Source organism: Phasianus colchicus, chromosome 30 (assembly GCF_987193195.1).
Source record: "Phasianus colchicus chromosome 30, bPhaCol1.hap1.1, whole genome shotgun sequence".
Taxonomy (NCBI): Eukaryota; Metazoa; Chordata; class Aves; order Galliformes; family Phasianidae; genus Phasianus; species Phasianus colchicus.
In genome coordinates, this window is record NC_143465.1 from 25001 (window position 1) to 48669 (window position 23669).

The window sequence follows — 23669 nt, forward strand, 5'->3', positions numbered from 1 at the left end:
AACCCTACCCCTACCCCTACCCTACCCCTACCCTAACCCTACCCCTACCCCTACCCCTAACCTAACCCTCACCCTCACCCTAACCCTTAACCCTAACCTGCCTGCAATACGTCGGGAGCCCCGCCTCCTGCTGCTGCCAAAGGCTGACACCCGGCTCTGAAGAGCCTACAGATCAAACAGCTGCCAAAGAGAAGTGATCAGGCAGATAACAGGTATGAAGAAAACGAAGTCTAACATGCAAGTCTGTGGCATTCCCCTGAAATCATAGCTTTCCAAGAATAAAATGCGATGGTCTCTAGAAGTGTCGGAAAGCTTGAGGCATCGCTGCTGACTGCAGCCCTGCTGATTTCGGCTACTCTCACCACATTCAAGAACTGGAAAAGCCCACTTTCAGGCAGGATTCATGGAGTGCTGCAGCCCAGATGGGTTTTTTCTCTCAATGAAAAGCCTTCACATTAAGCTTACCTGACATCGAAGTCACTAACTATTCTGTGAAATGTGGTATTCTTGAACCCACAATCCTTTCTCCCCTGTGCACAGGGCCCTGAAATTTTCAGCTGTTCGAGGGACAATATTTGAAAGCAGCTTTGTGGTTGTGTGTCCTAAAGGTTCGTCACTGGCAGAAACAAAATACACAACAACAGGGTTGGTGTCCTTTGACAGCTCCGCTGCCAGAGAGAGGTGGCCCTTCTGCAGCTCTGACAAGCTTTGCTGGCATTCTTCAAATCTCCTCTCAAAAGAATTAGCCAGTTCTTGAACTTTAGCTCTGACCCCAAATTGCTCTACTTTCACTTCACCATCTGAAGACAAATCCAAGAAGAGATTTCCTTAGCTCTAGTCACTGCAGCCAGAGATCAGCAGCTTTTGTTCTGTATAATCTCCAGGGTAAAACAAAGCCAAACAAACTACAGAAGATACTGAAAAGAACTGTAAAAACCACTCAACCGACTAACCAGCATCACCTGTAGCTGTCCAAATTAAAACACTGTTTGATGTTTCAGAGGGCACTAAGTTCATTTCTTTAGCGATGACATGCTTTGCACACACCTCAAGAACTTGGTCCCTTCTCATAAGGATCCTGTAACACTTCTTCTGTGTATGGAAGAGGACCCTGAGCTCTCCAACACCGCGCTCCTTCCACTGAGCAGCATCTCTGGCCCAACTGTAAAATTTCGCCCTCTCTTTGAAGGGAATTCCTTCATCTTCTTCTCCAGACTACCTCCACCTAAAACACAGCACAGTAATGCGTGATTCCCCCAGAAGTTGTTGTCACCAACAACACTGTTACAATTCTGACATCATAATCCAAAATTATTCAATGTTTTCCTTTCTTCAGTGGCTTTGTACCCACAGCTCTATACTCATCATGCACTGAAGTGACCGAACAGCCCTGCCTTCTCAAAAGGAGAGAGCCCAACAGATTTCAGCCTTTGAAATTCATTTTTAAGCTATCAAGTGTGCCGGCATATTTCCCAGTGAAATTTCAGGTCTGCTGAATGATGTGCTAAGTGATAACCCAGCACTGTTAGCATTCCAGGTGTTCCCCTTATGAAGGCTGCTAAGTAACTTAATACTGGCATTTGATCAGAATAAGAATCAACTGAAAATAATAAATGGAGGCCTCACAGCTGCGTATCCTCCTCACTTTATATGTGCACATTACTGCCTTTTAACATCCTTCAATTAACACATCTTCCACAGTTAAAGAAAAGCTTGAAAGAACTGGAGAAACATGTGACAGACAAGCATTTCTGAAGTAGAAAAAGAGCAGGCAAGGCAAGAAAGAAAACAACAGACGTCATAATATGATTAACGGATGAGGAAAGGCAGACAAGATATTGCAGAAAGAGGAAGACAACATTTTGCAGACTTCATCAGATTAACTGTTCCAATTAAAGGACACTACATACTGTTTTTTTGTGCTCTATCAGTCTTGCTTAGTCATTATACTAACCTGCAATTAAGTTCTATTCTTTACAGGAAGCCAAACTAGAAGACTACAGTCATTGCAAGCTTCTCCTCTTATTAGGCATACTAAGGTTAAACACGAAATCCAGACATGAACAACTGAGTTAAGCCTTACAAAGCTACATCAGGCTTCTTCAAGCAAGTTGTTCTACTTCCTAAAAAGCTGTATCACCACCTCCTGGTAAATTCTCTGACACGCGAGCAGTTTCTGTGGATTCTGCTTCTCCGCTGCTGGCAGCTGACTGCACAAATACTGTTGCTGTTGCTTCACTGGTTGATGGAGTATGTAATTCTTCCTTACTTGTAGAGACTAAGTCAGTACGATTAATAAAACAGTAAGCAAATAAGACATAAGAGCCTAAAATACAAACTTCAAACTACATTAAGTCTGGACACTAAGAATAACGACTCCCTCCAAAAAAGCCACATTTTCTCTCTCCCCTCCCTCCCTTCCAGAAATTGATAAATTTCTTCATTTAATTACAACAGCAGTACAGTAAAAACATGATAGTAAGTTCTCAGTCTCCAACTTTCCTATAGTGCTACTAATGTTTCAGAACAGCTAAGTAACAGGGATTAAGGGAAGTGAACAACTGGGGAAAAACAAAAAAACAAACAAGAATTGTTGTTGGAAGGTTTCAGACATTCTTCATCACACTTAAAACACACACAGCTTTTACTCAACAAGAGACTGAAGTACCTTTGAAGCAGTACGATTCCAAAACAAGCACCATTTCCCTTGGAAATTGCTCTGAAATCACTTAACTCTCACATACCTGCTAGGAGGAATTCTACTAGCCAAAGCTGTTTCTACTTTAGGAGGCAAAGCTGTTTCCTTTCTCTCCCAGAGAAACTTAAGTTCTTAGCAGTACCATAGTTCCAGTGCCAGAACAGACTTGAGACACAGTCAAACAAGTCAAGTAGTTTCTAATCTGCCGGACGCTTTATTTCTCACTAAGTGAAAATAGTTTAAGAATAATACTGCAAATTTATTGCCTAAACTTTCGTAAAGACTTGACTCATACTTTTTCTTTGAGTTTTTACTTCTTTCTGAGAGCCTTCTGGACTGGCATCCTCCACACTGTGGTAGTGAGGGTCTGGCGCCCGGAAGATATCGCGTTGTACGGGAAGACAGGGTCCCCCCCCTGATAGCCAATAGCGTTCAGTGCCCAGGTTATATAAGGCTGTTTTTCCCGCCAATAAACGCCATTTGCTGTCCACCACATTGGTGTCAGCGAGCCGATGGACCGAGCGGCCTGGGATTGGTCGCCGTGCCGTTCCCGAACCAGGTCGCCACGCCTACGATAGGCAACAGCACTGCTACTAAAGCCACAGACAGACGTAGAAGGGACCTGTGGAGTTTCTCCTTTAGCCTTCTGCTCAGAAGATTTAGTTTCCCAAGCAGTAACACATTCACGTTTGACTAGGGGGCCTGCTGCAAAGCACAAAAATTAGTGGAAAACAGCTGATAAGACAGCTAAATACCGTGATCATTTTTGGCACATACATTATAAAGTAACCTAACAATACTCAGAACATCTTAAATGTAGAGCTTTTGAAATAACATCATTATGTAAAAAGACACTCATTCAGGATAACCAAGGAACTGTAAATCCGTCATACTTGGGTTTTCTGCTGCTATCAAAGAACCTCCATGCAATAATGAAGACTTCAATCTTGCAACTGCCACTACAAATACTAGCTTCCTTTGACATTTACTTATATTTCTGGAAGCTCAATACGTGCCACCTTTTATTAGTACACAGACACTCACAGCCTCAGAAAGAGTGACTGGCCAAGTGGAAGATGACAGTTTTTCTCAATTTAAATATTGTAAACATATTGTAAATGTTGTCTGTTTGTTCTAGTAGCACTATACACTTTCCTTTTGAAATTCAAGTCTCAGACCAAGAACAGGTCAGCATTTTCATATTGTTACAAGAATTATTGATGGCCATACGCCAAACAAAATACAGCTACAGAGAAGAGCCATATGGGTATCATCTACAGAGGAAAAGCAAAACCAAGGACTGAAAAAGAAAGTAAGAAACAGAAAGCAGTCAGCAGCAGCGTGTGCTACCGATGAACTTTGAGCATTTGGAACTCCAGATGATATTAACCAGAGACTGAATAGAGCTTATTTCACAACACTTCTGGGAAGTACAAGAAGAAAAACCACGACAAACAAAGGCTCAAGCGACAGATGTGAAGTTACTGGAAAGGAATGGAAGCAGACAAGGAGGATGCCTCCTAGTTGAAGGGATAATTTGAGTGGAAGCTTAAGCACAACTGCTGTTCTCGTAGGTTACCAGTCAGAGCGAGGCCTTGAACACAATAACTGCCAGCTCAACACAAAAAATGCACTGTCAGCACTTCACCCTGACATTTTAAACAACGCCTCGTTGTTTAAACAATATTAGCATCTCCTGGTTCTAGCAGTACCAAACTCCTTCCCTACAAAAAAAGCAACACTAAGATCAACTCTGACGCCTCGGACAGATTCCAAAATCCTACCTGCAACTCCCTTTCTCACTACAGAGTTGCACTGAGTCCTGCATAAGGCACGCTTCTGTTCTTACGTGCGAAGAACTACAACTTCATATTTACTCAAGTTGAAAGTCTAGGATTTGAAGATTCACAGACGTGCATTAGAACTGAAAGAAACGACATACTATTAAGACAGAAGAAGTAATACACAATGACCAGCATTAACAAGTGACTGACTAATGAGCTGCACACTTGAATAAATTACTGGTTCAATTAACACTCACCTTTCTCCAGGATTTTAAACGAGAAGTTGGAGGGCCCACCCTGTGCCGAAGGAGCCGGCTGGGATGCCTCGCTCTCCCAAGGTTTCTGAGCAGCACTACAGCTTTTGGGGGGTTCAGCTACTCCCGCTTTTTCCTGCTCTGCTTTCCGAGATGCTGAAGTTCCTTCATCGCTCTTTCTTGGACGATTCAAGCTGAATCCAAAGAGGGAGCCGGGGGCTGAAGTATTCCCAAATGGGAATGTCCCTTTGTTACTGAAAACGCTCCTGACAGATTCAGATCTAAATACAAACTTTGGAGCAGAAACCTCCATTTTTGCTGGCGTTTCAGAGGTGCTTGATACCTCTAAAGCTTCTACGGTGGCATCAGAAGCATCACCACCATGGCAGAGGTCGCTTCTCTCCCTGGTAGCTTCCTCCAGCACAGCTACAGCGTTGTTACCACAAGGAGATGCTTTGGCTGCATTCGTACAAGAAACATGAGATGTTACCAACGTGCCTTTCTCACGGGTGTGCTCACTCTTGTCCCTGTCTGCTGTTTCTTCAGACTGGAGTGTAACTCCACTACTTGAAGGCAGTTCGTTTTTGTCTTTTTCATCCATGTTTGTCAAATCAGTTTTACGCTCTTTGGATGGATCATCTTTCTTAGCAGTATTTTTACTGGACTCCTGCATACCAAATTTAAATCCACCGAGAGGCATCCACATTGAAAAATTACATCCTTCCTCTGCAGGCTTTGCTTCACCATCTGCAAGATTCTGAGAAGTACATGCTGATGTTTTCCCTTCAAATTTCAAGGAAAATTCTTGTAGAGATATTTCTGAATTAGTTTTGCTTGTATTCTGGCAAGTAACACATTTTGGGGCAGTGGGTTCATTTCTTACTAAACAGATGTCACAGTTCCACTGGCCTCCCTTTTTAGCAAAGGCAGATCCCAATTTGTCCTGTGCGGCACTAACACTGGATTCTAGAGGTTTTAAAACCACACGTTTTGTGAAATAGCCTGGTTCAGGCAGGGGTGGATTTGTGCTTGCCTGTGGAAGGCTGTAGTTGTAGCGATCATCACCACCACGAGGTGAAATGATTCCAGCAGATGGAGCATCAAAATGCAAAGGTGCGCCATACGTGTCTTGAGGAAACATGGCAGCACAAGTGTTTCGCAGAGGTGGCGTGCGGATTGCTTGTTGATGAGCATATCTACGCTGCTGAGGTGCAAGTCCATCCATGCCACAGACAGGTGCCTAAAGAAAAAGCACCGTTACTTCCTTGTGGAAAAGGAGGAAAAGGGATTAGGGTGCTAAAGCCCATGCAACACGTACTCTTAATAGCAAGGCGTACCGTAAAATTACATTTCAACTCTAATCAGTTTAAACTAAAATCATACGTTCAAAACTTGAGTGGTATCTGAAAACACAGACTGGGGAGAAGCGTAAGCTGAATAGACTCATTTTTCTTTAGTATTAAAAAAAAAAAAAAAAAAATCAAGCCCCCATACTATTTTGGGGAAAAGAACATTGCAGACAACGAGCAGAGGACATATGTTAGCAGGTTAAAAACATGCTTTGCTGGCTGTTTCTCCCAAACCCAATATCCCAAAGCTTAGCTGATTACGGAACTTTCTGCCTGTCTCCAGCAGACCTCAAGTTTAGTAAACGCTCTCTAGGGAACCGCAGTTATATCCTGCTACACACAGAATCAAAACCAGTTCAACACATCAGTAGAAATGGCTTGAGCGGATTCGTACGTCCTCACCTTTGTTGGTGTTACACTGGTTGCAGCAGTTCTTTGAAGAGACTGTGAGTTACAAGCAGGTGACTGGCTACAGTGAACAGATGGGCCAGAGGTAGCAACTGAAAAGGAACACCAAGAAAAGAGTTTATATCCAGTTTTTGTGATTACTGACTTGAGTGAACTTTCCCAGCGGACCAGTTTTACTCATTCATCTCCGAACACTGCAGAAACATTTTAAGAAGTCTTACTTCGTTTAGCTAAGTGTTCAATTAAAAATTCAGCATCAACTTACCCCTTAAAGGAGCTTCATGAAGATTTTGTGCTCTCCGATAACCATCTGACACTGTATCTGTTTCATAGCTTCCAGCAGGCCAGCAGTGAGATGATACATTTACACTGGAACTATTACGTTTCATTTCCCGTATTTCATTCTATTAAAGACAGTGTTTCAATTAAGAGCATGTAAACGTATTACATCGGTATTTGGAGGAAACCTAAGGAACGATCCCTACGCTCCTCTGCTATTTAAAAGCATGTTCAAGGTCTGAGACACACACACAAAAAAGATGAGTTAAGTGCTGCAATAACCTATGATCTTCCTATGCTTTACGAAACTGAGACTGTTCCCTGAAGCTAGAAATAAACCCAGAGCAAAGATGACAGTAGCTAAGCTGAAGAAAGCACAACTTTCTGCACACACAATCCTCCGGATTACTTCCCATATCTGAGTACCAAATCAGAGTTTGTAGGCAACAAAGTTTTACTCTTGAACTCACTTTAAGCAGATGTTTATAGCAGTTCTCTTCACTGAGTTTTAAGAGGTAGCCTGGTAAGGGAAGTTCAATGCTTGGGTCACAAAGTACTTACCAGAACAAAAAGATCAACTGTTCTGCATCGAATATAGTGACTCAAGTTGCTTACCGTTAAAGCTTCCACTTGCTGACACAGCTTTTGAAGTAAGGACTTGTGATCTTCTGCCCACTGAGAGTCAGTCTTAGGAGAAAACTGGAAAGAAAAGAAAAAAACTAATTGAACTTGGATTTTTTAATACAAACGTAACACTTCCCTAGAAGAGTAACCGGCTAATATACCTGGTAGGTATTTGTTGGCAAGAAAGAGAACTTCTTGGGTGATGGAATTGAATATTTTACTTCCACATGTGCAGCTGGTGAGATATTTCCGGAGGCAAGACTTCCCTCTTCACCATTCTCTCCAAGCTCCTGGATCACTGCATTCAGCATTTCCATTACAGCTTTAACAGATACCGGCAGCTAGAAATGTATTTGAAATGCAAGTCATGATCGCAATTCTTCCTCAGAGCAAGAGGCTGTGCTCTGATCTACGGCTGCACAGTTTGCAAGGCTTTCTGCACAGAAATTCTGGGTGTTTTTTGTTGTTTTTGTTCCCCCAGGAAAGCCCTACATCTGTTAACATTAACGTAAGACGACAACTCACACAAGCATTAATTCTTTTACTTACTTTGTCAGCTACTGACGGGTCAGAGGAGCTTTCATCAATGATCTTCATCAGGTAATGCTTTCTTTTAACAAGATAGGCTTTGCGTTCTTCTGGTAACGTATCATCACTCTCAACCTCTTCTGCCTTTCTTTGATAAAGCTAAGTAACAGCATATGGATTAGGAATAATCAGTCAGAATGTAAGTAATAGAAAAGCATTTTGAGGTAATGCAATTTACAAACTTACAAAGGCAAGATTCCAGTACGAAACCACATTCTTAATAGCTTCAAACGCTAGTAAAGCATCATCCATTTTGCCTTCAGCTGCATCCAGCATTGCAAAAACTACACGTGCCTCTTCTTCATAGGCTGCAACCTGGAAGACCTACAACCAAAGCAAAAGACACGTCACACATGACACAGTGTGGACACTTGGAACAGTCAGTGACTGTAAGCATCTAGTAAGTAGTTGTATAATCAATGAAAATTATATAAAGGAATATTATATAATCAAATAATATTAAGATGTTATAACAATGAAATAAGCAAGAGAGTTAGACACAGCGAGACAAAGAGAATAAATAGGAGGCTTACCCATATCGTGGGCTCGCTCAGGAAACTCCAGTGGAGTGGATCTTCCGAAGAGAGAGAGAGAGATCCTTCCCCACTGGTAGTCAGCTCTTAAATGGGTCTAGGAGAGGTGGAGCCAGGCTCCACCCCTTCCTGCAGCACAGGTGAATTGCTTTCACCTGTGCTCCCAGGGCTGACTCATTGCTCACCTCAGGTGATTAATCAGAGGTTCAGGCCATGACTCAGCAGTTCCCATACAGTAGTCAAATAGGAGGAGGTACTAAGGCAGTTCAGTATCTTCCAATCAGAGTTTTAAAACTCAGAAGTTCAACAGAAAGATACTACCAAATCTCAGTAGTAGCAGTACAATGACAAAAAAAAAAAAAAACCACCAACCACAACCCATCAACACACAAAGCCAACTGAAACAAAAAACAAACCAACCAGCTAACAATTCACATGTAAGCCTCTGACATACCACCCCTCTTACTCTCATCTTTGAATAATCCATCAGTACCTGGATGTCCACACTATGGAAATGTCTGAAGAGAGGATACGCAGGTTCGGGAATACTTCTGTGCTTTTTGATAGTTCTCAAGCTAAGCAAAGTTGTCTTCCAGTAGTAGACGCTTCTTCCAGTATATTCTTTCTGGTCGTGGGAGTTAAGGCTAACGCCCTGTTGAAGAAGAGAAATTCAAACTATCGCAGAATATTTAAGTAGAGTGTTATTCATACTTATTCTTCTCTGATGCAGTTGAGAGTAGTGAGGTAAGAATATTTGACTAGAGCAACTGCCTTGCATGACATCCCAAAAAATTAGTAGCAGCAGTTCTCAATACTACATTCTCATCTGATTTTATTTAGTCTATTAAGTTTGCAAAATTAGAGAAAAACAGATGATACTTATTTACAGATAATCTTAACGTACTGTTTTTTGCAGACTTCTTGCCCAACGTATAATTAAGGCAGGCTGAAGGCCGTGTTACTCCAGGGCTCACACAGTACTTAATCCGTGCTGTACAAGAAGCTTCAGTTTGGTTGCCGAGTCTGGTCTGAATATCAAAAGAAATATTCCTCAATTAGTATTCCCTCTTTTTCATCTGTTCACACGTCATTTGTTTGATGAACATAACAAGCAGCTTCAGTCCTAAGCTAGCTCTTCTTTACAAATGCACTGTCAGAAATGTAAAGCCCATTTTTATAAAGTTCTTCAGCATCTCACACCCCTACAGCAAAAAACATTTAACGTTTAAAGGACGTCAAACAAAAGGAACTAGTTTTACGCAACCTATGGGAATCAATTCAGAAGCCATCCAGAAGGTTGGTTCCAATATTTCCAAACTGAAGAAGCCTTACTTTGTTTTTTTCTGCATAAGAGCACAAACAGCATCCCACCAGGATCTTTGCTTCTCAGTACAGAACTGTCTGCACAGCAGCAACGGTAAGAACAGAGGTTGATGTGTGCCACGCTGAGTATTAAACTTCTCTTGCAGTTCTAAGTTGCTACTGAACACCATCCCGAGTAAAAAAACCTGTTTTGGTGAAAATAAACAAACAGAAGGTATTAGGTAACAAAAAACAGGCATTTAAATGCATTTAAGAACTTAGGAAGCTTGCTTACTTCAAGGTCCAACAGGCAAATAGACTCAGGAGCATCTGTTTCCAGTCTTGATGTCTCTTGGGGCAAGTGAAAGAGTTGTTGTAATGATCTGCGCAGTGGGAATAACAGACATGGAATTCCACTGCAAGCCAAGCCATGCAAGGTGCTGGAGACTACCACTGTGCATCCGAACAGCACCTATGCAAAAACAAGGGTTGTAAGAAGCTAGGATCTGCATCCTAGTTAGGAAAGGTATCATTCTATTCCTGTTATGCTCAAATTCAAAGCCTAAAAAATGGGAAGATATCATTAGTTCACAATTCATCCTGGAATTATTTCATTTTTATGCCTGTCACCTGTGTTCATAGATTACACATAAATAATGTGGGCCTTCCTATCAGCACTCACCAGCGTACAAGCACTTTCCAGCTTCAATTGGAAATGAGTCAGAGCAGACCAGAAGACAACAGTGTGGAAGCAGGAAGTATGTGAGAAATTCTTCAGAACCTGGCATGATGATACTGCCCCTCAGCTACAGCTGAAAGTGAAACTTCTTGCAAAGCACCCTCTGAGTAGGGCAACCACGAGCAGCTATTACAGATACTTGTCTTTTGTTGCAGATGAAGCACTTGTAGAAGAACCTCTAATACAGAGTCATGCTTACGTTGAGTTTAAGTAGCATCTCTTATCAATATCGTATTTACTCAGTTCTCCCTGCTCTGGTGCTTGGGGACTGACATCTCCCATATCATCTGTGCTGAGAAAAGACCTCTCTTTAGAAGCTCCACTCCCAAACAGGCTTTCAAACAATGTAAATAAACCACTTCTGTTTGCAAGTTTCCACAATCTCTTTCAAGAAGTCTTCCTTGCCGTGGCTTAAGTTCAGCAACATATGACCTAGAAAAACGTAATGTCACATAAGAACACTCAACTTAAACAAGGACAACAATATTTAATGCAGTGGGCTGTTCCTGCTGCTTTAGGCTGGGAATCTAGATTTCCCCTTATGATATTTACAAATCAAATTTACAAATACAATTTTCTAACTTACACTCTCCCTATAATTAAGTCACCCTTTTAGCATATGGGCTGACAGTGGTCCCAAGGCATTTTCAAATCCAGTTCTCCAGAATTACTGTGTATTTTTATTATAATGACACTGCAATTGTCTTCAAAATAAGTAGCTGTCAGTCTCATCTATTCAGGAACAATTCAGCCTGATGCCTGGTGTTTTCTTTGTTTTCATCTAGAGCCCACAGGATAGTGAAGACTGAAAACAACTACCTCGGCTTCACCAAAAAAATTTTTAAAAAAATGCACCAAACCAAACCTGTTGGAACAAAGAAGGGAACAAAAGTGACAGGAAAGGAGCAATATTTTCTTTTATACTTGGGACTAGCAATGCTTACAAATAGTATATTAGTAGGCAGAAACCAGCAGACTAGGAGACACTGAAAGTTAAATTCTATCTTAATGTCCTGGAAATAAAAAGAAAAAGCCCGTTACGTGTCAGGATCAAACCGCTCTTTTGTATTTCATACGTAGCCAAAATACAGAACGTTTGATAGCATGTTCCAAGACGCCAAGTGTGCTCTTTAACAAGCCATTAACTCTGACATTAACTGCTCATAAAATGGAACTACGGAACATTTATAATTATTAGTTTTTATTACCAGACTGGCTTTTTCGGTCACAGGCCAACATTTCCAGCGCATCTTGCCCAGCACGATCTCCTCTTATTAGTTTTGACTTTGGTTTAGGAATCTGGCAAAGAAAGAAAAGAACTGCTACAGCTTCTTCTCAACAAAAAACAACTCACCCTCATTTAGTCTTAAAAGTTAGGAAACAAGCTTGTTTCTTTCCTGAAAAGGACACAAGGTGAGTAACTGAACAATTGCAAATAGCTGTAAGAGCGCACAAGAGAAAGCGATGTTTTGAATGCAAGCACTTGTGCAAAAGGGAAAACTGATTTTATTCCATAAAGCAAAGAATTAAGCTTGATCAAGCTCTGCTGCTTACCCAATTAGTATGTGAGAGCTACTCAGGTCATTCCCCTCCCCCCCATACCACTAACCTTAATATTAGTTATTTTAGCTGCATTACAGAGAAGGGAATAGCCTATAGGAAACACACTCATTAGCCCTTAGTCACTTTACTTCTGACAAGTGAAACAGATGAGATTTTCTTCACACTACTTGAAATCTTTTAAACAAGTATGGAAGGGTAAGATTTGGCCAGGAGACAGCCTCAAAAACAGTAGTTAGTTTTTGGAATGCAGGCGTTCAGTGCGCATACAGTGAGAGCATTCAAGAACTGCAACAATTACAGGCACAAACTGAAGAGTGACTTACGTGGAAACTTTTCAGATAACACAATGCTGCGAGTTCACATGCATCTCTCCATTGTGCCTCGTTGTTCTGGGCCGTTTTCAGCAGGAAAGTTCCAGCGTGCATGTAGAAGTGTCCTTTCATTTCAAGGAAGGTACGAGACAGCTCATCAGGTCCATCCGCACACGGCTTCACAGAGTGAAGCACACGATCAAAACTGGAACATAGAAAAGATTCATTTTCAACCAAGTCCTGGTCTCCCAGGATTTATACTAGACCCCTATCACTGAGTCTTCTCTGAGGCCTTTAGCTCAGTCACAGCTTGCGGATCAAGCCTAGCAACATTTGCCCTTTGCAGTTAGTACAGAGGAACTCCTCTTCCATCCATAAAGCAGCTACTCACTGAAAATGACGCCTGCTAGAAGTTCGGTGACCCAGAAAAAATATTCAATTTTTTTCTTTTTTTTTTTCTTTTTTTAAATAAGCAGAACAGTTAAAAGAGTACCTTTCAAGGGCCCCTCTGCTTTCTCAAACATCTCTAGAAGCGTCATTTTAACCAAGCTAGAATAGGCCAGCAGATGATCCTTCTTGACAGCTCTCCAATTATTTTTATCAGCCTCCAAGTCTCGTACTGATTCAAGATATTCCTAAAGAATAAAGTTCATCACAGAATGAGGAACCGCCATCCTTCTGTGAAGGCAAGAGTTTCTCCAGAACTTCTTGCTACATAATCCAGTTTCCCAGGTGAGATGTTAACGTATTCTTCAGCAGCAAAATTCCAGGAACTATTTGCCTCAGCAATTCCCTCCCTGATGGAGCTGCTGTATCTAACTTAGTACCTCAGCTAGAAACTAAACAACTCTTTAAGGCTTAAGAAAATCCTAAATAAATCATTGTTTCCACAGACATTACATTTAAAGGAGTTAAGCCACTTGAGAATTAGCTGCCATTGTAACGATACTAAGAGAATAACACCGGTTTCAAGGACATGGGAGATTATGACAGGATCAAAACATGATTAAATACCTCAAATGTCTTTACGACGCACAAACACCACTCCAAGCTGGAGTCTACAGGTATTTTCTTCTCCGCCTCCTGACAATGAAGCACAGCATCTCTTAATCTATTATTTGAACGGTAGAGAGCAACCAGTCTGATGTTAAGGTAGGGATCGTCTGGTCTCGCATAGAGCTCGGTTTGAGTCATATCAAAGAGCTGATTCCAGCCATCTTCGCCTTTACGCTCCAGTAACTGCTCCTATCACATACCAAGGCAACACGTTAAAATTTCATTCTCTATGAGAGCCTCTTCAGCAACTATGTTACCTGACTGTTTTCTCATCGCCATTACAGACTACATTACTCAAACTGCTCTGGAAAGCTGGTAGGTGCTACAGAGAGTTTGACAAACATTTTAGAAGTGAGGGAAAAAAAAAAAAAAAAAACCCAAAGCTTTAGAGTTTGCATCTTGTAGATGCTAAGTTAGATGCTAAGTTAAGACTGTCAAACCACCTGGTTCAAAGATGCCACACGTCAATACAGAACAGCTTGTCTAAAAAAATAAAATAAAATAACATAACCACACAAAAAATCCCAAAGCACAAGCCTCTCAAGACTTCAATTTCATTGCAGTTGTGCTCCAGAAAACTAAAACCTGTACAAAAGTGAGATTGTATGACTGAAAGCATTTATACAGTATTAGGGAATAACAGCATCTCCTACACTTGACAGTTTTCAACTCAAATTAAAAAAAACTAGAAAGCAGTGTAGTCATGTAATAGAGACAATACTTAACCTATCTAATCTTGACCTCTTGGATAATATTACTACCATGGTTTTCCCATCGCTTGACGCAACTAAGGTTTCTTCTAGGCACAGAACAGAGATCAGAAGCTGGAATTTACCTTCAATCTGTAAGCAGCAGGATTCCCAGGGAAGAGCCTGGCAGCTTTCTCAACCCAGTACTCTGCTCTTCCATCAGCGATGTCGTTACTGCATAGTAACTCTGCAATCTTCAGTACAAGATCTTTCTGCATTGGATTCAGCTCCACAGAACGCTGGTTTTCCCCATGCATACACATAAGAAAAAAGGTTACTAGTAACTTGATCTTGCAGTCAACATAGAACAAGAAAGAAAACATGTCAAACATGTCCCCCATTAAACAGACCCAGCAAGTCAAATTAGAACTATCAATAAATACTTTCTCACTGCTTTAAGAAAAGCCTCCCTTTTGAAAGGCCACCATTGGTTTGTAACACCCAGACAACTGCTGGAATTCAGAACACCGTAAGAGAAACAATGTCAAAACCAGCTCCTCTACCACCCGCTGCTGCTCTACTCAGACAGCCAGACCAGGGGTATCTCTAGCCTAACCTAATACGGAGGCTTCCGGAAAACAGAATTAAGTCACAAAGACTGATGGCACTCAGTCACTGTGCTGGCAACAAGACTTTTGTGTGTATCCTCTCCCTCCCCGGTGCCCGAATAATGAAACACAGACTGTGAAGTTCACATTTATATGCTTACCTAATCGGAACTGTATTTGCCCCATTCCCTCTACCTCTGAGGAAACAAACAAACAAAAAGCCCACCGCTAACAAGAAAACAAACAATGCAACTGAAAAACACTCTCAGTCCAGTCTTTCAGTAGCAGCCGGATTACTGCTGTCACCATAATCCCTACTGCAGAATTCTACAGGGCTCACATATTCTTAGTCCAAAGGGCAGCGGGAAGAAGACTATCAGAGCAGGAAGCACAAAGATCAAGTCCATTTACAAAGGAATAAAGCAGGACATCAGGGAGGTGAGTGAGGTGCTTACCTTGTAACACCCAAAAGCTTTTTCCGTGTTATCCTGAGCCTCGTAGATCTGTGAGCTTTGGGATCTCTCTCTCAGACACTGAGATAAATAGATGTATATCTACAGAGTAAATAAAGAAAGAAAGAAAAACCAGAAGGATCAGTATTCCTCAGTATTACAAGTCCCCCCACACCTTGCAGCTAACGTGGGACTTTAATCTGTCATACAGGACAGTTAGCCGTATTTAGTTCAAGGGGCTTGATCTAGATCTTCAAGTAAGGCACAACATTATTGCTACACGTACAGATGTTGCATATTTGCCTGCAAGCACTGGCCTTCATTAAATAAAGCAGTAGCTCACAGAAACTGTAGGAAGGACGTAACACGATGGCATAAAAGACATTTCTACCGGATGGGTTTTTACAGCACCACGTAACTACCCATGCTTTAAGTTGCTGTTTTAGGAAGATTTAAATGGCACCACATTCTCCCATTTGCTGCTACCTTAAAACAGCATGACAACGGTCTTCATTTCTCCACTCTACTTCATTTAGCTTTCCCATCACACTTTAAAGAACAGAACAACATACGTAACGTTTATTACCTCTTAGCAAGTTCGTATTCTTTTATCTCAAAGTACAGCTTAGCAAAAAAGAATCCTTTTAACGATCTCTGAAGAAAAAAAAACCAAAAGGTACATTTTAAATATACAGTACTTTTGAAGTAATTGAGTAGGGAGACCCTTCTTTCCAGGGGTGCATAATACTTCCGAAAGTGTCTTCACAGTTATCAGTTCCAGTTCACTCCTTGAACTCTGGGCTTTGTTTTTGAAAGACACAGGAGTAAGAAAATAACATTTCTTCCCAGTAACTGGCAAAGGCTACCAAAGCGAAACTGAGGTTAGTAGCAAAGCAAGTCCTCACACTTGTTACTTTTCACAAGCACACTTCTGACTAAAGAGAGGAGAATGGGGTCAGCTACATACAAGCTGTTTCTCTTGCAACCTATCTACGTTGCAGAAGAAAACAAATGCCACAAATCAAGCTCCTCCTGTCCATGCTTCTGTCACCTTCCTCTCTCGCCTGCCCCGCCTCCTCGTAAACGGGGCTGGAAAGGAACTTCAAAAGAAACGCCGGCAGCCTCGCACAACCCTCCTCTCCAAAATCAACGCAACAGGAAGACCAGCAGCTACTTCCATCACCGACCGCGCTCCACAGCCAGTCGTTCCAGAGAGCAGGGGATCACCCGGCTGCCCAGCCACCAACGCAGGCAGCAGAGCTATTTCCCCCCGCCTCTCCCTCTCGTCCTGCCGGCGTTTCACAACGCCGTCGCACCCACGGCAACAGCAGCCGCACAGCGGCCAAACGAGCCCAAAGCCGAACGGCACGCGTTCCCTATTCCGGCTCCTCGAGAGAGAGAAGGCCGGAAGCCCGGGGACCGTGCCCACGGAACGGGAGGGAGCCGAACTCCGCCCCGCCGCCGGGCTCCTTCCGAAGCCGCCGAGGGCTCAGCGGCTTTCCGAGGCGCGCAGCTGCGGCGAACCGCGTTTCCGAGGAGGCGACTCCGCGCCCGCCCGCCGGCAGCCTCCCTCGGCTTCGACTCCCCGCCGGAGGAGCCCGCCCTCGGGCCCGGCACCCGCGGGAGGGGCGGAGGGACGGGGCGGGCGGGGAGCGGCCCCCACCGCGGCCCGGGGAAGGCCGAGGGAGCGCCGCCGGCGGCGCCGGCCGGGCCGCAGCACTCACCGCTCTGGGAGAGGAGGCGGCGGCCTGCACGGAGGCGACGTACCGCTCCACCTCGGGCTTCGTGCGCCGTGCCATAGCCGGGAGAGGGAGCGAGCGAGAGGGAGCGGCGGCAGGCCGGCGCTCGCGCGCCGCTAAGGGAGCTCCCCGCCGCACGCGGCGGAACGCCCTCCCTGCCGACCGCGGCGACGCGCGACGTCACAGCGCGGGGCGGGGCGGCGCATGCGCGGCGCCGAGCGGCCGGTTCGCGCTTCGCGCGGCGGCGCTTTGAGCCGCGGGACGTCGGGCCGCTCGGCGCGGGCTGCCGGGCGCCGCGAGGGGCTGCGCGCGCCGCCGGTCCCGTCCTCGGCCGGCCTGCCCTCGCGCGTCTTACGGAGCTCGGCGCGGTGAGGCGTACCGAGCCGCTCTCCTCACCCGTAGCGACGCGCCGCGGAGAGCGGAAGCGTCGCTTCTGCGTCGGGTATTGGAAAGGGCGGTTGATCTGAAGAAGCGCGCTGTGGCGCATCCTTAGAAACAGCTGATGTGAAAAGTAGAAGTTCCGTGTGCACATTAGTAACGTGTTTTAGAAACGCAGTTACCGAGTTACGTGAGAAATCCTTTCTCACAAAGCTGCGGTAGGCTCTAGATGTCCTAAGCGATGTGGGTGTAGTGTTCTGAGCTGGGAAACCCGCTGTGAGGTGGTTCGTTAGGCCAGCAGAAGTGAAACACATTGAACACGCTTTCAAGGAGCCAGGGCCTTTGCACGAAGCAGAGCTGTCCCACTCTGTGGGAACCTCAGGGTGCCGCAGGCGGGCTCCAAGACACTCCCCTCTGTCCTCCTTCCCAGCTTATCTCTGTGCGAGGACAGAGGGATGACCAGAACAGTGACCAGTGTAAAGGGCACAAATGCTAGGGGTAATTAAACAACTAAGAGCTTATATTTCTGTGCTTTCTTGGCACCTGCCTGTCACGTCCCAACTCCTCACGGAGTGAGACAGTCCGGCCTTGTGTAGAGGCCCTGGCTTCTCTGATGTTTGCTACATCTGTTTTTCTCTTGCTGGCAGTTTCTTATCTAACAGAACAACTCTACAGTATGTTTTCTAATCCCTAACACACTATACTCACATTGTTTGGACCATTTAACAACTATTCCAGTTTTGCAAGAAAGAATTAATCACATAATTCAGTAATAATGTTTTAAAACATACCGCTAACATATACAGAATTTTACTTCTTAGATCACTATTTCTAAGGATAAGTTACAGAATACAAATGCATGATGTTCTACTTCTTCAAACCAGTTGCTCTTTGTAATGTCAAATGCAGAAACAACATTCCATTCCTACACAGGCGTCGGTTATTTTATGCAAAATCTTGTTCAGGAGCAATAAGGAGATGTTCGAATTGCTTCAACTCCACGAACCGATCCGAGCACAACAGAAGAACACGGACCCGGTTCTTCCATCCGTACGGACGTCACTCGTGCCGCCCTGCAGACGCGGGTCAGTGCAGCACGTGTCAGCGCGACAGCTGCTGTGCATCACTGCCCGAATCGCCGCAGCGCTGCTGGCAGTTACCGGCAGACACAAGCCGTTCCACTCCTCAGTACCAGCACAGACTTTATCGTAACGTGACCGTGCACATAACAGACGGCGGTGAGAGCCAATGAGAGGGCCGGATGGGGCACGGCTGGCCAATAGGAGAGCCGGAGGGGTGGGGTGTGCGGGCCGCGATGCCGGGTTGGAGCCGGGGCCCGCCTGGTACCGCGGTGCCGCCCGGTGAGCGCAGCTCCCCGAGGCCCGTGCACTCGCACGCATCCCTGTGTGCGTGTAAATGTGAGCAGTACCACGCGGCCGCATGCAAAGACCTCAGTGCACACGGCCGTGTTCAGGGCTACCCGTGTAAAGCTCACAGAGTGACGTCAGGCTGCAGCTCAGCAGCTGTCACCTACATCAATGCTCTCAGCTCCCTGGGGTCACCCGAGCTGAGAACTGACACTGCCCTGATGGTGCAGCCTCCCAAAACCCTGGATTGCAACCACTCTTCCTCTCCTAACCCCAGAGCTGTGCAGTCACCACCGTCTGTGACACCAAAATGCATCCTCAGACACACTGTGGATCTTGCCCCTCAGTCCCCAGCCCTCAGAATGCCTTGCATGCTGACCTCTACCTCTGTGTGCTCCAGCACCCAATAGAAGAGACTCCAGGACTAAACACTGCTCACCTCTGCATGTCTCCAGGTCAGGACAACCCTATTGAGCCAGCTTTTCAATTAACTTGGCCCTTCGCACATCCTTCTGCCACCAACCACCCCAAGGCTATCCCTCTCCTTGCCCTTGTTGGAAATATACGAATAATTTATCAGGACAGTATCTCTGATAAAGCAGATTTTATTTGCAATTGCAATGGCGGGCTTCTTGCAAGCAGGAGAGTGCCCAGAAAAACAGCGTTACATCCTTTATGCCCTATTATTCAATGCTTATCTCTTTCTCCCCTGGTTCCTCATTGGCTGAGTACTTCAGGTTCACAATTTTCCTAATGCTCAACTAAACATATGGATACTGGATAAACATAAATTGCTGCTAGCTAAGCATATATCGCTAATTAGTTAACTTCTCACACTTGCTCACTCAACACTTGGTCACTGTTTCTGCACATCTGCTCGTCCTTGCATAGAGATAAGCTTGGAAGGAGGACAGGGGGGAGTATCTTGATGCCTGCCTGTTGCATCCCAACCTACCCACAGAGCAAGGCAAGCCAGTCTTGTGTGGAGGCCCTGCCTGCTTTGATGTTTGTTAAGTTTGTTTTTCTTTTGCTGAGGGTCTCTTATCCAAACAGAACAGCCCTACAATATGCTTTCGAGTCCATAATACTACATCTATACTATTTGGAACATTTAAAAACTATTGCAGTTTTGCAAGCAAAAATTAATCACACAATTCAGCAATTATATTTCCAAAGCATGTTACTAACAATACGGTATTTCTACTTTTTTACATCAGCTATTTCTAAGGACAAGTTGCAAAATACAAATACATTGTGCTCTACTTCTTCAGATCAATTCCCCCTTTTTCACATCTAATGCAGAAACAACATTCCATTCCTACACACCCACAAACACACAGCTACCCCAGCTCTGTACCCTGTTCCTGCAGCAGGACAAGTCTTCAAACCCCGCAGCTGCTCCGAGGCTTCAGGAGCTCGGCATGTGCCCGGTGCCCAGAGACACCGCCCAGCTCCGAGGAGCTGCAGCCCCGCACCCCTGCAGTGAGCCGAGTAACCACAGCTCCGAGAGCTGCTGCCACCTACAGCTGCTGCCACGGCACGGCCACGGTGTCTCGAAGCTGGGCCGCCACCTGCTCCATGCTCCCTGCTCCCTGCTCCCTGCCCGGTGGGTGTGCTTCCTTTGTGCGACTGAAGCAAACCGCAGCGAGTCCAATCTGTTTAACTCCAAAAAGAGCAATTCCAATATCCCTCCAAAGCCACAGGAGAGCTTTGATCCCGCTGGGGGACAGGGCAAGGGCTTTTGCCCTGGGCCAGCTGCTAAATCATAGGTATTATTTCACATCCTTATTACTGTTTCGTGTTGAGGACCAGCGGAGCTCCCAGCACCAGCATCCATACATGCATCCACCCATCCCTTTATAAAAAGAAAACGAATCACAGCACTCACCGGGCACCTCCGGAGGCTGGGACCAGGACGGGAGCGTCGGTGCCGGGGCCGCTCTCCCGGGACACCCAGGGACAGCCGGAGCCCAGCGTCAGACACGGCCCCTCGCAGGGAGAGAGCAGCGCGGCGGCAGCGAGGACCGGGGCTGCAGCTCCGCGCTTTCCGTGCCTTCGCGGAGGCTCCCAGAGCTCAGCCTAATATTACACAGTGGGCAGACATCGCGGCGGACGGGCCGGAGAAGTGCAAGCGGGGCGCGGCGGGGGGGAGCGCTGCCATCCCCGGCACCGACCGAAGACGAGCGGGGGCACAAAGTCAACCCCGCACACGTCGTGCGGAGCGGGATCCTCGCTATGAGGAGAGGGGAGAAACAAAACGGCACACTGCCAACATACGCGAAGAGCGGATCGGCTGCGGGATGCGAAAGCCCTGGGAAAGGAGAGAAGCGGGAGAAAGGGGAGAACGCAGGGAGCGATGGGGAAAGGGGCGACCGGGGCAGGGGCGCGCAGCACCCCTCCCGCCGGGGCTGCCCCGCTCGGCGCAGTGGGGAAGGGAACCCGGGGGGACGGCGGAGCGGAGCGGCTCTTCGTCTGCCGCTGCCGGGGACGGGAAGAAGCGCGGCGCGCAGCGCGGGACGGGCTGAGCCGCTCCGCCGCTCCCGGCTCCGCCGCCGTTACGTAAAGCCCCGAGAGGCGCCCGGCGACGGGCACGGCGCGCCGTCGCTCTCCCGAACGCCGCCAAATCTCCGCACCGCGGCACCCCGCAACTTCCTCGCGGCTCCCCGCAGCTCCGGAGCCGCCCTCCCCTCGCGCCACCGGGGCTCCCGCTCCAACTTCCCGGCCCGCCCAGCCGCGCACCCACCCGCCGCATCGCGCTGCCGCCGCGCGGCCCAATGGGGCGGCCGCAGGGAGCGGAGCGGAGCGCCGAGCTCCAGCGGCGTCGGCCGGAGGAGCGGCGGGAGGTGGGCCCACCCCCCCGTCCTACCTCTGCTGAGAGGGGGAGGGAAAAAGCACAGCAGAAGGGGCCGCGCCGGCTTCGGAAAGTCCGCGTGGGACCGCGCGTGCGTCCGCCGTGCTGGCAGGAAGCGGCTCGTCGGGGGCGGGCGTGTGGGGCGCGCGTGGCTGCGTGCCGAGAGCAAACTTTCCCCGCACGGACGCCTCCGAGTGCTGGAGGGGCGCCTCCTGGGGGTGAGGGCGGCGCAAAGGCACCGACGTCGCCTCACGCGGTGCGAGGCCCCGAAGTCAGAGCGGAAAGCGGCGGAGCGCCGCGGGGCTGCGGCGCGCTGAGAGCCCGGCGCGGCGGGAGGGCCCGCGCAGCGCATCTCGCTGGGAGCGGAGCGCTGCGGGGATCCGCCCGGCACCGCTGCCCTCCCGGCCCCCCAGCGCTCGCGGTGCGATGTGACACTGAGCAACGGTGACAGCCGGCGACTGGTGGGTGCGTGTCGAGCACCGCTCCTGCACTTTTAGGACCTTGCCGTCCCCCAGACTCGCACGTTCCTGCCTGGAACATCTCTCTCCCCCCGCCTCCCTCCCTAAATACATCCCCCTTATGGCACAGCTGTCGCTTTTACTAATTGTTTGTGGGATTCAATTTTTTCCCGAAGTCTTATTTCCCCTGAGAAGATGAATTAGAAAGAGGCCATAAACGATTTCCAAGACGAATTAATAAAAACAGAAGCGCTAATTGGGCAATACATTTCAATACATGTGCCTGTCCAGCCCCGTATTTCTCTGAGAGCAGCCAGCTTCTCTATTCCCCAGAAAAGCAGCAGGGTGGTAGGCAAAGAACGGGATGGGGAAACTTCAGCACGTGCACAAAGGTGTGGTGGGAGGGCAGAGCTCACTGCTGCCCACGCTGTTCTCAGCTCTGGGGGCAGGCGGGCACCTCGCTCCTTCACGCCCACAGAACACCCTTGAGCCCTAACCCAATTAGTGCCCAGCTAATTGCCTCTGTGTCAGGCAGCTGTTGAGGGACAAAGCACGGCTTTCCCTCGCTCCTGCCCCAGTGCTTTGCCGGTGAGCACTCACGCAGGATGCTGCCTTTAGACAGTATTGTATTTTCTACCTATTATTTTTGAAATTTCACGTGTATAGCCTAATTTTAAGCAGTTATTAAATAACTGTATTAAAGGCCGCAGTATTAAATAAGCAGTTATTGCTTGGGGGGGGAAGAAAAATTCCCCTAGAACATGAAGTGTGTTATGGGAACCTGAATGAGTCCAGCCTCTTAGGCTGTTTTAAAAATTAGGCTATACACGTGAAATTTCAGAAATAATAGGTAGAAAATACAATAACCGTATAAATTCATAACCGAATAAATTCATAACCATATTTTCTGGAACTAAGGGCTCAGCTCAGGAAAGCCTTTTAGGCCATGCTTGATTTTCAGTGCGGTTTGTGTCTCACTCATAACAAAAACATTGAAGTGCTCTCACCTTAAGAAGACCCGGCGTGGGGCTGTGAGGTCCTCTCCAATTTAGGCACCTTTAGTGCCCCTGCATTTACTGACCCCTCGGGCACCCTGCCTTTCCAAGGGCCTCATCCACATCCCACAGCTCTCTCCTGGGTCTCCCTGCTCCTCACCTCCATATAAGATGCAGCAATATTTTTCCTTGTCCTAGTACAGAAAGGCAGGTGTGTAGGTGTTTCTTTGCACCAGAGTCTAATGCAGCATCCACACACAATGTCTGCTCAGCCAGACCTCTCACTTATCCTTCTCTCCCTCCTCAACCCTTCCGTGTTTGTTATCTTGATGGTGGGTCTCTGTGCTCCTCTCATGCCTGCGGGCTCCTTGCTGCTCAAGCACTTCCTGCCATATTTCATGTCTTCCCCGAGCCTCTTCCCAACTGGCATTGAATAGAGTGCAGCAAAGACAATACAGAGGTCACCTGCTTGACACAAAAGTGTTCCTTCTCCCTCACAAGTTGGACTGTACTTCAGTCTAGTCTCAATATGTCACTTTTCAAGAGATGCATCCCAAACACATCAACATACCAGCACATCGTATTTGATCAAAGGCAGCTGAATTTTGCAAGACAACTGAAGTCAACACAAGCTGTGGTTCAGT

The 23669-nt window shown here is 46.6% G+C and overlaps 1 protein-coding gene and 1 pseudogene across 14 annotated transcripts; both read right to left on the reverse strand.

Annotated features, from left to right (window-relative positions):
* Nucleotides 1-36: 36 nt before the first annotated feature.
* Nucleotides 37-9817, reverse strand: LOC149914291 (E3 SUMO-protein ligase RanBP2-like). 13 transcript variants are annotated; one of them, XM_090127389.1, is made up of 12 exons: nucleotides 9011-9169; nucleotides 8171-8308; nucleotides 7946-8083; nucleotides 7558-7737; nucleotides 7334-7471; nucleotides 6759-6897; nucleotides 6488-6585; nucleotides 4740-5976; nucleotides 2745-3403; nucleotides 2084-2278; nucleotides 1048-1225; nucleotides 37-800 (listed from the first exon to the last, which is right to left on the reverse strand). In XM_090127389.1, the coding sequence occupies exons 2-9, from the start codon at nucleotides 8258-8260 to the stop codon at nucleotides 3009-3011; spliced, it is 2415 nt and encodes an 804-aa protein (XP_089983515.1). In that variant the 5' UTR covers nucleotides 8261-8308; nucleotides 9011-9169; the 3' UTR covers nucleotides 37-800; nucleotides 1048-1225; nucleotides 2084-2278; nucleotides 2745-3008. The 13 variants fall into 13 exon arrangements, with proteins under 13 accessions (XP_089983515.1, XP_089983521.1, XP_089983516.1 ...); XM_090127395.1 differs by lacking the exon at nucleotides 2745-3403 and having other exon boundaries at nucleotides 2144-2278; XM_090127390.1 differs by lacking the exon at nucleotides 37-800 and having other exon boundaries at nucleotides 808-1225; nucleotides 2144-2278.
* Nucleotides 9818-10302: 485 nt separating this feature from the next.
* Nucleotides 10303-17116, reverse strand: LOC116241468 (RANBP2-like and GRIP domain-containing protein 8; annotated as a pseudogene). Its single transcript, XR_016460573.1, has 9 exons — nucleotides 16962-17116; nucleotides 15824-15891; nucleotides 15241-15339; nucleotides 14324-14476; nucleotides 13447-13677; nucleotides 12926-13067; nucleotides 12445-12637; nucleotides 11767-11857; nucleotides 10303-10990 (listed from the first exon to the last, which is right to left on the reverse strand). The product of XR_016460573.1 is annotated as an RANBP2-like and GRIP domain-containing protein 8 (transcript).
* Nucleotides 17117-23669: the final 6553 nt, after the last annotated feature.

Coding starts and splice junctions, on each gene's coding strand:
- LOC149914291 (XM_090127389.1), bottom strand. CDS start 8,260: ATGCTGGATGCAGCTGAAGGCAAAATGGATGATGCTTTACTAGCGTTT. Junction 8,084..8,170: donor CGTACTGGAATCTTGCCTTT/GTAAGTTTGTAA, acceptor GCTGTTACTTAG/CTTTATCAAAGAAAGGCAGA. Junction 6,898..7,333: donor CAGTTGATCTTTTTGTTCTG/GTAAGTACTTTG, acceptor TGTCTTTAATAG/AATGAAATACGGGAAATGAA.